This window comes from Ranitomeya imitator, chromosome 2 (assembly GCF_032444005.1).
Source record: "Ranitomeya imitator isolate aRanImi1 chromosome 2, aRanImi1.pri, whole genome shotgun sequence".
NCBI classification, from domain to species: Eukaryota; Metazoa; Chordata; class Amphibia; order Anura; family Dendrobatidae; genus Ranitomeya; species Ranitomeya imitator.
In genome coordinates this window covers 26,822,282-26,835,926 of record NC_091283.1, presented here as the reverse complement: position 1 = coordinate 26,835,926, position 13,645 = coordinate 26,822,282, and the positions used below count along the sequence as shown (strand labels likewise).

General features: G+C 44.5%; 1 protein-coding gene across 1 annotated transcript in view; it reads left to right on the top strand.

Annotated features, from left to right (window-relative positions):
• The window catches only part of TEKTL1 (tektin like 1), a 33,771-nt gene that overhangs the window by 3,946 nt on the left and 16,180 nt on the right, over window positions 1-13,645 (top strand). The window contains exon 2 of the mRNA XM_069746234.1: window positions 10,788-11,227. Coding sequence (XP_069602335.1) covers window positions 10,805-11,227 — 423 coding nt within the window. The 5' untranslated portion in view covers window positions 10,788-10,804. The remainder of the gene's footprint in view (window positions 1-10,787; window positions 11,228-13,645) is intronic.

Below are 13,645 nucleotides of genomic sequence, written 5' to 3'. Positions count from 1 at the left end.
GAGAGGAGCAAAGGATCTCACCATGTGCCTCACTTTGCTGGCTGCTGAGACTCATCTCTGAATGACTGTCCCTACTTGCAATTGCAGCTATTAATGTGGTCACTAGGGGAAGCTCACTACTCGAAATATATACAACTCCCAGTGATTTCAATACTGAATATACACTGCTCAAAAAAATAAAGGGAACACTTAAACAACAGAATATAACTCCAAGTAAATCAAACTTCTGTAAAATCAAACTACCCACTTAGGAAGCAACACTGATTGACAATCAATTTCACATGCTGTTGTGCAAATGGAATAGTCAACAGATGGAAATATTATTGACAATTATCAAGACACCCTCAATAAAGGAGTGTTTCCTGAGGTGGGGACCACAGACCACATCTCAGTACCAATGCTTTCTGGCTGATGTTTTGGTCACTTTTGAATGTTGGTTGTGCTTTCACACATGTGCTAGCATGAGACGGACTCTACAACCCACACACGTGGCTCAGGTAGTGCAGCTCATCCAGGATGGCACATCAATGCGAGCTGTGGCAAGAAGGGTTGCTGTGTCTGCTAGCGTATTGTCCAGAGGCTGGAGGCGCTACCAGGAGACAGGCCAGTACACCAGGAGATGTGGAGAGGGCAACAACCACGCAGCAGGACCGCTACCTCAGCCTTTGTGCAAGGAGGAACAGGAGAAGCACTGCCAGAGCCCTGCAAAATGACCTCCAGCAGGCCACAAATGTGCATGTAATAAGTATAAAAGTCTCGCACTCAACTTAAGTATCAATGATTCTTCAAAAAAAAATTTTTATTGGTGCAAAGTGGCCCAACACCATGCAGGACATTTGGCGTTTGCCACAGAACACCAGGATAGACAAATTCGCCACTGGCACCCTGTGCTCTTCACAGATGAAAGTAGGTTCACACTGAGCACATGTGACAGACGTGACAGAGTCTGGAGACGCCGTGGAGAGCGATCTGCTGCCTGCAACATCTTTCGGCATGACCGGTTTGGCAGTGGGTCAGTAATGGTGTGGGGTGGCATTTCTTTGGAGGGCCGCACAGCACTCCATGCGCTCACCAGAGGTAGCCTGACTGCCATTAAGTACTCAGATGAGATCCTCAGACCCCTTGTGAGACCATGTGCTGGTGCGGTTGGCCCTGGGTTCCTCCTAATGCAGGACAATGCCAGACCTCATGTGGCTGGAGTGTGTCAGCAGTTCCTGCAAGATGAAGGCATTGAAGCTATGGACTGGCCCGCCCATTCCCCAGACATGAATCCGATTGATCACATCTGGGACATCAGGTCTCGCTCCATCCACCAATGTCACATTGCACCACAGACTGTCCAGGAGTTGGCGGATGCTTTAGTCCACGTCTGGGAGGAGATCCCTCAGGAAACCATCCGCCGCCTCATCAGGAGCATGCCCAGTCATTATAGGGAGGTCATAGAGGCACTTGGAGGCCACACACGCTACTGAGCAGCATCATTTCCTTGTCTTGAGGCATTTCCACTGAAGTTGGATAAGTCTGCAATTTGATTTTCCACTTCGATTTTGAGCATCATTCCAACTCCAGACCTCCGTGAGATATTAGATATCATTTACATTGATTATTTTTTAGGTTTTATTGTTCTCAACACATTCCACTATGTAATGAATAAAGATTTACAACTGGAATATTTCATTCAGTGATATCTAGGATGTGGGATTTTAGAGTTCCCTTTATTTATTTAGAGCAGTGTATATAGGAGGGAGAGTCAAAAATTTTCTACACTATAGTTCTTAACTTCTGTTGGCCCCACGTTCAGCGTTTTCTGTATGATGTTGTCTCCTCGTCGATGCTATGCAGATTTGAACATGTTAAGTCAGGTTTTTTGTTATTGTGGTGTAAGAAACAATGGCTGCTCAACTTACGGGAAAAAAGAGCATTGTGCAGCAATTCATTTTTTCCGTGGTCTAAGGGTTTATCTGTTGGCGATATTTATGAAAGATTTTGTGCACAGTATGGAGAAAGTGATTTGTCGCAAATACTTGTATATGAATGGAGAAGTGCAAGGAAGGTTATACACGTCATACATGAAGAAGGAGCCATCGCCTGTCCACGACTAATGACAGGATTTAGCTGCGTGCATATGAACTGATTCTGTTGGATAAACAACTGACAGAAGATTACGTGGCAAATACCGGTAATTTGCAAAGCGGCCATGGCTCTGCCTATGCGATAATACACAAAAAAAACTTGGGTTTTCGAAAAGTTTGTGGAATATGGGACCGAAACATCTCACGGAAAAAAGCAAACAGAAGAGTTTGGACATCTACAGTCAAAGGCTGGACCGATACTCTAAGCAAGGTGAAAGTTTCTTAAAAAGGATCATCCTGGTGATGGGACATGGCTTCATCACTGCGAGAGTACAACTGTCCAAGCAATTTATTACAGGGGAGTATATAACCGTAATACCAAACAAAAATCCTACCCCTAAAACCATAAATCTTTATTAATAATCCCAGATAATACCATCAATCCAAAAACTAGATAAAAAACATCCCGCTAGGGAATCATATACCAGGAATTAGGGATACAGCCTATGTATGGAATCATATATCCAAAAAAATTCTAACCAAAAAAATTGTGATATCAAAAAAACACAAATACAAAAACAATGAAAAAAAAAGGGTGTGCAGGATATAATATGCCTTTCCTCTCCCTAGTAGGCCCTAGATTCTGATATCCTTCCTGTCAGCGGAGGTTGGCACCCTAAATATGCGATGTGGCGCCCCCGCTCCACGACGGCTGCCCCTTAAATCCCTGGGTGATCCCTATATCTATAACAGTCACAGACAAAACACAAAATTATGGATCAATTTAGATCCATAGTAAACACACATAAGCACTACTATATGGCTTCTAGGCCAGTCTAACTATTACTACCTCTATTCTTTTCTCCACATAAACATTAATATGTAACAATATTCACTTAGAGACTTTTAATATATGTGGTCAGACTATAGAGTCACAAAGGGCAAATAAAAAAAAAGGGGAGCTATGCTGAATGTAAGCTGCCCTTATGGGTATCATAGAAAAATTAGTTAAACATGCATTAACAACTCCATAGTTTATCATCAGCGAAATATACCCTCATTTATATCATGCATAACTGATGCCTCATTTTATAAAGTACTAAATGTGCAAAACATGATACAAAACCATAGCTCATAAAAACCGTTTACTTAGCTTATTGTTCCTCAGGCAATCCTTTAAAGTGGCCATGTCAATACATTATCTCACACTGTCCCTGGAACTCTCTACCACAACACATCAGCCTCTCGCCTACCACAGAAATCTTCAAAAAGAACCTGAACACTCACCTCTTTCGACAAACCTACAACCTGCAGTGATCCTCAACCTACTGAACCGCCGCACAACCAGTTCTACCCTCTCCTAGTGTATCCTCACCCATCCCCTCCCTCCTTATGTACCTGTGTGCCTTGTTTTTTTGCTCATGTTTAGTTGTATTTGTCTATATTTGCCCCCTTTTCACATGTAAAGCGCCATGGAATAAATGGTGGTATAAAAATGTACAATAATAATAATAATTTGCAGTGGTATGATACTCCTTCCATTTGAATATGATCGCTTGCACAGTGCTCCTTGAGATATTTGAAGTTTTGGAAATAATTTTGCATCCAAATCCGGCTTTAATCTTCTCCACAACAGTATCACGGACCTGACTGTGTTCCTTGGTCTTCATGATGCCCTCTGTGCTTCAAACAGGACCCTGAGACTATCACAGAGCAGGTGCATTTATACGGAGACTTGATTACACACAGGTGGATTAGATTTATCATCATTAGGCATTTAGGACAACATTGGATCATTCAGAGATCCACAATGAACTTCTGGAGTGAGTTTGCTGCACTCAATGGAAAGGGGCCGAATAATATTGCACGCCCCACTTTTCAGTTTTTGAATTTCCACAAAAATTTCAAACAACCAATAAATTTTGTTCAACTTCACCATTGTGTTCCACTTGTTAATGATTCTTCACCAAAAATTTACATTTAGTATCTTTATGTTTGAAGCATGATACTGTATGTGGGAAAAGGTTGAAAAGTTCCAGGGAGCCGAATACTATCACAAAGCACTGTAAATCACAACTAATATCCCATGGAGATCTGGAGTTGGACTGATGCTCAAAATCAAAGTGGAAAATAAAATTACAGGCTGATCAAACTTCAGTGGAAATGCCTCAAGACAAGAAAATGATGCTCAGTAGTGTGTGTGCCCTCCACGTGCCTGTATGACCTCCCTATAACGCTTGGGCATGCTCCTGATGAGGTGGTGGATCGTCTCCTGAGGGATCTCCTCCCAGACCTGGACTAAAGCATCCGCCAACTCCTGGACAGTCTGTGGTGCAATGTGACGTTGGTGGATGGAGCGAGACATGATGTCCCAGATGTGTTCAATCAGATTCATGTCTGGGGAACGGGCGGGCCAGTCCATAGCTTCAGTGCCTTCATCTTGCAGGAACTGCTGACACACTCCAGCCACATGAGGTCTGGCATTGTCCTGCATTAGGAGGAAACCAGGGACAACCGCACCAGCATATGGTCTCACAAGGGATCTGAGGATCTCATCGCGGTATCTAATGGCAGTCAGGCTACCTTTGGCGAGCACATGGAGGGCTATGCAGCCCTCAAAAGAAATGCCACCCTACACCATTACTGACCCACTGTGAAACCGGTTGTTAAAAATGGTTATTTCGCAAAAATATTTAACCCCTTAATCCCATATGACGTACTATACCGTCGAGGTGCGGTGGGCTTTAATTCCCACCGATGGTATAGTACGTCATAGGCGATCGGCCGCGCTCACGGGGGGAGCGCGGCCGATCGCGGCCGGGTGTCAGCTGCCTATCGCAGCTGACATCCGGCACTATGTGCCAGGAGCGGTCACGGACCGCCCCTGGCACATTAACCCCCAGCACACCGCGATCAAACATGTGGGGTATCAGCGTACTCAGGACAAATAGGACAACAACTGTTGTGAATTCTGTGGCAGAGCTCCCTCCTGTGGTCACAAGTGGTACTTCGGCTGATTCTCTCTGTGAGCTTCTGTTGGTGGAGGGAAGTGGTACTGCGGCTTCTGAGTTTCCTCCCTCAGGTGATCTGGTGAGGTCGTTAGGTGCTTCTCTACTTAACTCCACCTAATGCTTTGATCCTGGCTTCCTGTCAATGTTCCAGTGTTGGACTTGCTTTTCCCTGGATCATTCCTGTGGCCTGCTGCTCTGCATAGCTAAGTTCTTCTTTGCTATTTGTTTGCTATTTTTTCTGTGCAGCTTGTCTAATTTGTTGCTGGAAGCTCTGGGACGCAAAGGGTGTACCTCCGTGCCGTTAGTTCGGTACGGAGGGTCTTTTTGCCCCCTTTGCGTGGTTTTCTTTAGGGTTTTGTGTAGAACGCAAAGTTACCTTTTCTATCCTCGCTCTGTTAAGAAAGTCGGGCCTCACTTTGCTGAATCTATTTCATATCTACGTTTGTCTTTTCATCTTAACTCACAGTCATTATATGTGGGGGGCTGCCTTTTCCTTTGGGGTATTTCTCTGAGGCAAGGTAGGCTTATTTTCTATCTTCAGGCTAGTTAGTTTCTCAGGCTGTGCCGAGTTGCATAGGCAGAGTTAGGCGCAATCCACGGCTGCCTCTAGTGTTGTTTGGAGAGGATTAGGGATTGCGGTCTGCAGAGTTCCCACGTCTCAGAGCTCGTTCTATGATTTTGGGTTATTGTCAGATCACTGTATGTGCTCTGACCGCTATGTCCATTGTGGTACTGAATTGCCTTTCATAACAGTACAGGAAGGCCAGGATCAAAGCATTAGGTGGAGTTAAGTAGAGAAGCACCTAACGACCTCACCAGATCACCTGAGGGAGGAAACTCAGAAGCGGCAGTACCACTTCCCTCCACCAACAGAAGCTCACAGAGAGAATCAGCCGAAGTACCACTTGTGACCACAGGAGGGAGCTCTGCCACAGAATTCACAACAGTGACAAACGTAGAGATGAAATAGATTCAGCAAAGTGAGGCCCGACTTTCTTAACAGAGCGAGGATAGAAAAGGTAACTTTGCGGTCTACACAAAACCCTAAAGAAAACCACGCAAAGGGGGCAAAAAGACCCTCCGTACCGAACTAACGGCACGGAGGTACACCCTTTGCGTCCCAGAGCTTCCAGCAACAAATTAGACAAGCTGGACAGAAAAAATAGCAAACAAATAGCAAAGAAGAACTTAGCTATGCAGAGCAGCAGGCCACAGGAATGATCCAGGGAAAAGCAAGTCCAACACTGGAACATTGACAGGAAGCCAGGATCAAAGCATTAGGTGGAGTTAAGTAGAGAAGCACCTAACGACCTCACCAGATCACCTGAGGGAGGAAACTCAGAAGCCGCAGTACCACTTCCCTCCACCAACAGAAGCTCACAGAGAGAATCAGCCGAAGTACCACTTGTGACCACAGGAGGGAGCTCTGCCACAGAATTCACAACAAACAACTTTTGGGATCCAATTTCTCCTGTTACCCTTGGGAAAATACAAAACTGGGGGCTAAAAAATATTTTTTGTGGGAAAAAAGATTTTTTATTTTCAAGGCTCTGCGTTATAAACTGTAGTGAAACACTTGGGGGTTCAAAGTTCTCACAACACATCTACATGAGTTCCCTGGGGTCACTTGTGGGGGGTTTCTACTGTTTAGGTACATTAGGGGCTCTGCAAATGCAATGTGACACCTGCAGACCATTCCATCTAAGTCTGCATTCCAAATTGGGCTCCTTCCCTTCCGAGCCCTCCCATGCGGCCAAACAGTGGTTCCCCCCACATATGGGGTATCAGCACACTCAGGACAAATTGGACAACAACTTTTGGGGTCGAATTTCCCTTCTTACCCTCGGGAAAATACAAAACTGGGGGCTAAAAAATAATTTTTTGGGGAAAAAATGTTTGTTTTATTTTTACGGCTCTGCATTATAAACTTCTGTGAAGCCCTTGGTGGGTCAAAGCGCTCAAAACACATCTAGATAAATTCCTTAGGGGGTCTACTTTCCAAAATGGTGACACTTGTGGGGGGTTTCAATGTTTAGGCTCATCAGTGGCTCTCCAAACGCAACATGGCGTCCCATCTCAATTCCTGTCAATTTTGCATTGATAAGTCAAACGGCGCTCCTTCCCTTCTGAGCTCTCCCATGCGCCGAAACAGTGGTTTACCCCCACATATGGGGTATCAGCGTACTCAGGACAAATTGTACAACAACTTTTGGGGTCCAATTTCTTCTCTTACCATTGGGAAAATAAAAAATTGGGGGCAAAAAGAATTTTTGTGAAAAAATATGATTTTTTATTTTTACGGTTCTGCATTATAAACTTCTGTGAAGCACTTGGTGGGTCACAGTGCTCACCACACCTCTACATAAGTTCCTTAGGGGGTCTACTTTCCAAAATGGTGTCACTTGTGGGGGGTTTCAATGTTTAGGCACATCAGGGGCTCTCCAAACGCAACATGGTGTCCCATCTCGATTCCAGTCAATTTTGCATTGAAAAGTCAAATGGCGCTCCTTCGCTTCCGAGCTCTGTCATGCGCCCAAACAGTGGTTTACCCCCACATATGGGGTATCGGTGTACTCAGGACAAATTGTACAACAACTTTTGGGGTCCATTTTCTCCTGTTACCCTTGGTAAAATAAAACAAATTGGAGCTGAAGTAATTTTTTTGTGAAAAAAAGTTAAATGTTCATTTTTATTTAAACATTCCAAAAATTCCTGTGAAGCACCAGAAGGGTTAATAAACTTCTTGAATATGGTTTTGAGCACCTTGAGGGGTGCAGTTTTTAGAATGGTGTCACACTTGGGTATTTTCTATCATATAGACCCCTCAAAATGACTTCAAATGAGATGTGGTCCCTAAAAAAAAATGGTGTTGTAAAAATGAGAAATTGCTGGTCAACTTTTAACCCTTATAACTCCCTAAAAAAAAAAATGTTGGTTCCAAAATTGTGCTGATGTAAAGTAGACATGTGGGAAATGTTACTTATTAAGTATTTTGTGAGACATATCTGTGATTTAATTGCATAAAAATTCAAAGTTGGAAAATTGCGAAATTTTCATAATTTTCGCCAAATTTCCGTTTTTTTCACAAACAAACGCAGGTACTATCAAAGAATTTTTACCACTATCATGAAGTACAATATGTCCCGAGAAAACAATGTCAGAATCACTGGGATCTGTTGAAGGGTTCCAGAGTTATAACCTCATAAAGGGACAGTGGTCAGAATTGTAAAAATTGGCTCGGTTCATAAAGTGCAAACCACCCTCGGGGCTTAAGGGGTTAATCAGGACTATTCACCAGGTGCTTACTCTTAAAGAAAAATGTCATGATATTCTGATGAAAAGTATAGTGGTTTATTGAATTATCCACAGGAAAACCACATCGCAGCAAAACATTAAAGTAGATGAAATAGTTACGAACAGATTGTCCATGTGTAAATATCAGCGCTTGTCTTGTTACTCATCTTTCCCAAGGTCCTGAATGGTAAAACCATCTGTCTGTGTGAAGTCTGAAGTCATCATGGCATGGAGTAGAATCATGGCATGGCTAACAGCTGTTGTTCCTTGTGACTTGTCTCATGTCCATGGAGAATGATGTGTAGGCAGGAGGTGACAGTCCCACGTGACAAAAGCCCCCACACCCTCCTAAGAGACATTTATATATGTTTCTTACAGACCACGTGTTTTCTGTATATGGTGTTAACTTATGCTCTGAGCTACATACACAGAAATAGCTTTTTGTAATGTCAGCAAGAAACAATGTGCTCAGTGCAGGATTGAGAATATGAATGATTCAATTACGGTAATAATTAATATTTAACACCGGTCATGCTGAAGGATGTTGCAGACAGCAGATCGCTCTCCATGGCGTCTCCAGACTCTGCCATGTCTGTTACATGTGCTCAGTGTGAACCTGCTTTCATCTGTGAAGAGCACGGGGCGCCAGTGGTGAATTTGCCAATCCTGGTGTTCTGTGGCAAATGCCAAGCATCCTGCACTGTGTTGGACTGTAAGCACAACCCCCACCTGTGGACGATGGGCACTCAGACCATCCTCATGGAGTCGGTTTCTAACTGTTTGTGCAGACACATGCACATTTGTGGCCTGCTGAAGGTCATTTTCCATAGCTCTGACAGTGCTCCTCCTGTTCCTCCTTGCACAAAGGCTGAGGTAGCCATCCTGCTGCTGGGTTGTTGCCCTCCCACAGCCCCCTCCACATCTCCTGATGTAGTGGCCTGTCTCCTGGTAGCGCCTCCAGCCTCTGGACATTACGCTGACAGACACAGCAAACCTTCTTGCCACAGCTCGCATTGATGTGCCATCCTGGATGAGCTGCACTACCTGAGCCACTTGTGTGGGTTGTAGAGTCCGTCTTATGCTACCAGGAGTGTGAAAGCACAACCAACATTCAAAAGTGACCAAAACTTCAGCCAGAAAGCATTGGTACTGAGATATGGTCTGTGGTCCCCACCCGTAGAACCACTCCTTTATTGAGCGTGTCTTGATAATTGGCAATAATAATTTCCATCTGTTGTCTATTCCATTTGCACAAAACCATGTGAAATTGATTGTCAATCAGTCTTGCTTCCTAAGTGGACAGTTTGATATCACAGAAGTTTGATTTACTTGGAGCTATATTCTGCTGTTTAAGTGTTCCCTTTATTTTTTTGAGCAGTGTATATTCAGTCTTGAAATCACTGGGCAGTCTGGATCCCACAGAGTTACACATCCGGGGATGAGGATTGTGGCCCAGGAGACAACTTATCTATGAGGTATTGCCACGGGGTCTCTTCGGGCCGGAGGCCGGGACATGAATCCTCCGTCGGAAATGGCACATGTGTATAGCGCTCTTTAGGCACCATTTTGTAAGTTACGCATCCGGGCCAGTGAATGGGACGCAGGATGGGAGCAGCACATGACAGAATGGGGGCGCAGGATGGGAGCAGCACATGAAATTGGGGGCGCAGAATGGGTGCAGCACATTACAGAATGAGGGCGCAGGATGGGAGCAACACATGACAGAATGGGGGTGCAGGATTAGAGCAGCACATGACAGAATGGGGGCGCAGGATTAGAGCAGCACACGACCGAATGGGGGCGAAAGATGGGAGCAGCACACGACCGAATGAGGGCACAGGATGGGAGCTGCACATTACAGAATGGGGGCGCAGGATGGGAGCAGCACATGACAGAATGGGGGTGCAAGTTTAGAGCACCACATGACAGCATGGGGGTGCAGGATGGGAGCACCATTTGACAGGATTGGGGCGCAGGATAGGAGCACATGACAGGATTGGGGCGCAGGATGGGAGCACATGACAGGATGAGGGCACAGGAAGAGAGAAGCACATGACAAGATAGAGACGCACAAAACAGGATGAGGTGCAGGATGGAAGCTGTACATGACAGGAATGGGGTGCAGGATGGGAGCAGCATATAAAAGGATGGGGGCGCAAGATGGCAGCAGCACATGACAAGATTAGGGCGCAGGATGGAAGTAGCACATACCAGGATGGAGACCATATACCAATATAAATGCTCACCACCCGGGTGTATAAGGGGTTCAATAGCTAGTATATATATCTTTGTCGCCATAAAAGGTGGGGGGCCCAGACACATTTCTTGCACAGGGGCCCTAAGCTGTCAATGTCTGCCCCTGGGGAGATATTCACTTCTGTGATACGTTCATTTTATTTTTGTGATTCAGGACCCTCCGCTCACTCCATGGCGGACACTTCTGTGGGATCGGCCACCTGGCGAGATGCCTCCTATAAGACCATCCGTCAGGCGCTGGATCTCAGCTATCGTCCCTTCTCGTGTCTCCCATCTCCCCTAACCCTTTCTGAGAAGATGAGAGCAGAGGATGACAACTCGCCTATGAAGATTAGAGGATATCACCTTACGCCTCCACCTTTCAATCGAGACCTCATCACCGACACTTGCAATATTTATGCCCGCGGATACATGAGAGAAACCCGAACCGCAGTGTCCATCCTGCGACAAGCCTTGTGGGAGACGGAGCAACATATCCAAAAACTGCAGAAACAGAGGGGCATTCTAGAGAGATCTCATGCAAACACTAGAAGAGACATCCTGACAAATAACGAGACCATCCAGCTACGGAGCACGAGACCCATGAGCGAGAGGGTGAGATATCACTGCTTTAATATATGACTACTACTGGCCAAAAGGTAGCATTACATAATAGTAGACCATCTATTGGTAGATAAAGGTTGTCAGGTGTACAGACGTAGTCAGGGAGAAGACTGCTGGAACAAAAATGTTTGCGTCCTCCTAAAAAAGTAGATTTGTCATGTCTTTCACACCCGTTGCTCACTAGGGTTATTCTGGTAAAAAGAATTCACCTAGGTGTATTATGTGCTCTAGGTGCTAAAAACGTATTTCAGAAAGAAGTCATTCTAAATCGTGGGGGGCCCAACCTCCGAGACCCTCACCAGTATAAGAGTTATTATCCCCGATCCTGTATCAGAAAAAAAATGTTAAAAAGTTACCATAAAAAAGTGGGTGATAAAAGCGCTGCTGAGTGCGACAGAAAGGCAGGTAATGTTGTCATAGAAGTTTATCTGAAAAAATTGAGCTACACGTTTTAACATGGGATACATGTCTTCCTCAGGCCAGGCGGCCGTATTGGGTACTTTCTGCGGCAGGGTCTAATAGATACCAGAGTAATGGCAGAACTATTGGCCATATTTATGTCTCAGCTGCCACTGCAACCCATCGCCACCCGCAAGAGTGCCCTAGTATTGAAGGGACGGTGCTGATGTGCTGACACAAGGAGCCCGCCATATTAGTCTGTCCACTTAGATACCATGAGCATTGATCTGAGTTTTGCAGGGCAGAGATCTGAGTTTTCGTCAGTCCTGGCTTTTGCAGCAGTCATCTACATCCTCTGCAGATGGTACCTTCTCCAACCCAATATGATACGATCAATAAATATTCTATCAATCTTTTGTGCCTCCCACCAATGTGGAGATGAAACAGGCATTTCTCGTGGACACTGACTCTCCCAACCATGTTTGCTTGTGATTTGTCATCACTTACGTTAGTGAAAAAACCCTATGAAAATAAAGGGGGCAAATTCATCCAGTGACGTTTCATTCTCCAATGTCGAAGAATCTCCTGGAGGCAAAAGTGACAAATTCATTAAGAGGCTCATGTGCCAGAGTCAGAAATATATCAAGGAGATTGAAAAATTTTCCTCTCTTGGGATATAATAAAACTTCTTTTGATAGCACTTTCTGTACGAAGTCGCTGTCTCACCAGTCGCTGCTCTGTAGGTTTGAACATGTTACGTGACGTCAGTTCATTTGTGACTGCGTTGCTGTGATGCTGAGTCACTTCTGAGTCGGGATAGTCAAGAAATTCTAGGTCAATTGCCAGGAGGGTACGTCAAATAGAGGGAGGAGACAAAGTCATAGTCAGGCAACGGTCCAAGGTCAAAATACCAGGAGGATAACGGATCTGAGCAAAAGGCTTAAACAGACGGATAGTCAGAAAGAGGTGCAAGGTCAGGCAGCGATAAATTAATGAGCAAAATACAAGGTACAGAGAGCACCAACCACACTTAGCTGCAGCTATGGCTGACATCTATCTGGGGTTGCCAGTTCAGTTAAAAAGCCGCGCCATAACTCGGAGCACCTGACAAGTGCTCAGCACCTCGCAATCTCATATTGGATTGCTGAGCTGTCAATCACTGCACAGACAGCTCAGCACTGAGAGCTGGAATTGTTACAGATGCAAGAAACAGCCGCGCCATTTACATTTTGCATGAAAGATGAGCAGAGGTTTGTTTTTTTTGCATGAGGGCGTCTAGTGCCGAGCTTTTTTGAAGATTCTGTGCACAGTAAGGAGAAGTCCAAGGAAGGCGGCACAAGTGTCAGCCATGAAGGATGATCTAACTCTGTTGGATAGACGAGTAATGGCGGATTATGTGGCAAATCATTTGATGAAGAAGTGAAGAGAGTGGTGCATTCCTGGCTCTCAGCTCACCTTAATATACCGTACTGCTTATTGAGGGAATATGAAAGTGTGCTGACATATGGACAAAGTGTATTGAAGAACCTAGGAGAAAAATCATTTGTCTTTTCTGAAACTTGATCAAAATACCGTAAATTCTGCAGTCAGAGTGCGGATCTTTTTTTGACTCACCTTCATACTTACAGATTAGAGTAAATTCCTACTATAATTTATGCAAAAACAAAAGTTGGCAAAGCCAGTGTAAAATAACTGAATGCCAAAAATCAACTACGTAACTACGTATTTTGCAACAAAAAAATTGCAAGATTTACAAAAATTTTATGTCTCTTCCCTGTCACAATGAATAGGGCCCAAAAATAATGATCAAACAGTAGAAGTATAATAACTTTTACTAAAGTACTCAGCGAAATCCAAAATGGCATATTTTTATATTTTTACAGTACAAATGGATGCAACAATTATAGTACAAAAACGAGGCGTGAGGCAGGCCTTAGGCAATGTTCACACAAAAGAAAAAAGATCTTTCAGATTCTGTTGCAGATCTGCAGTTAAATTATCAGGTGTTAT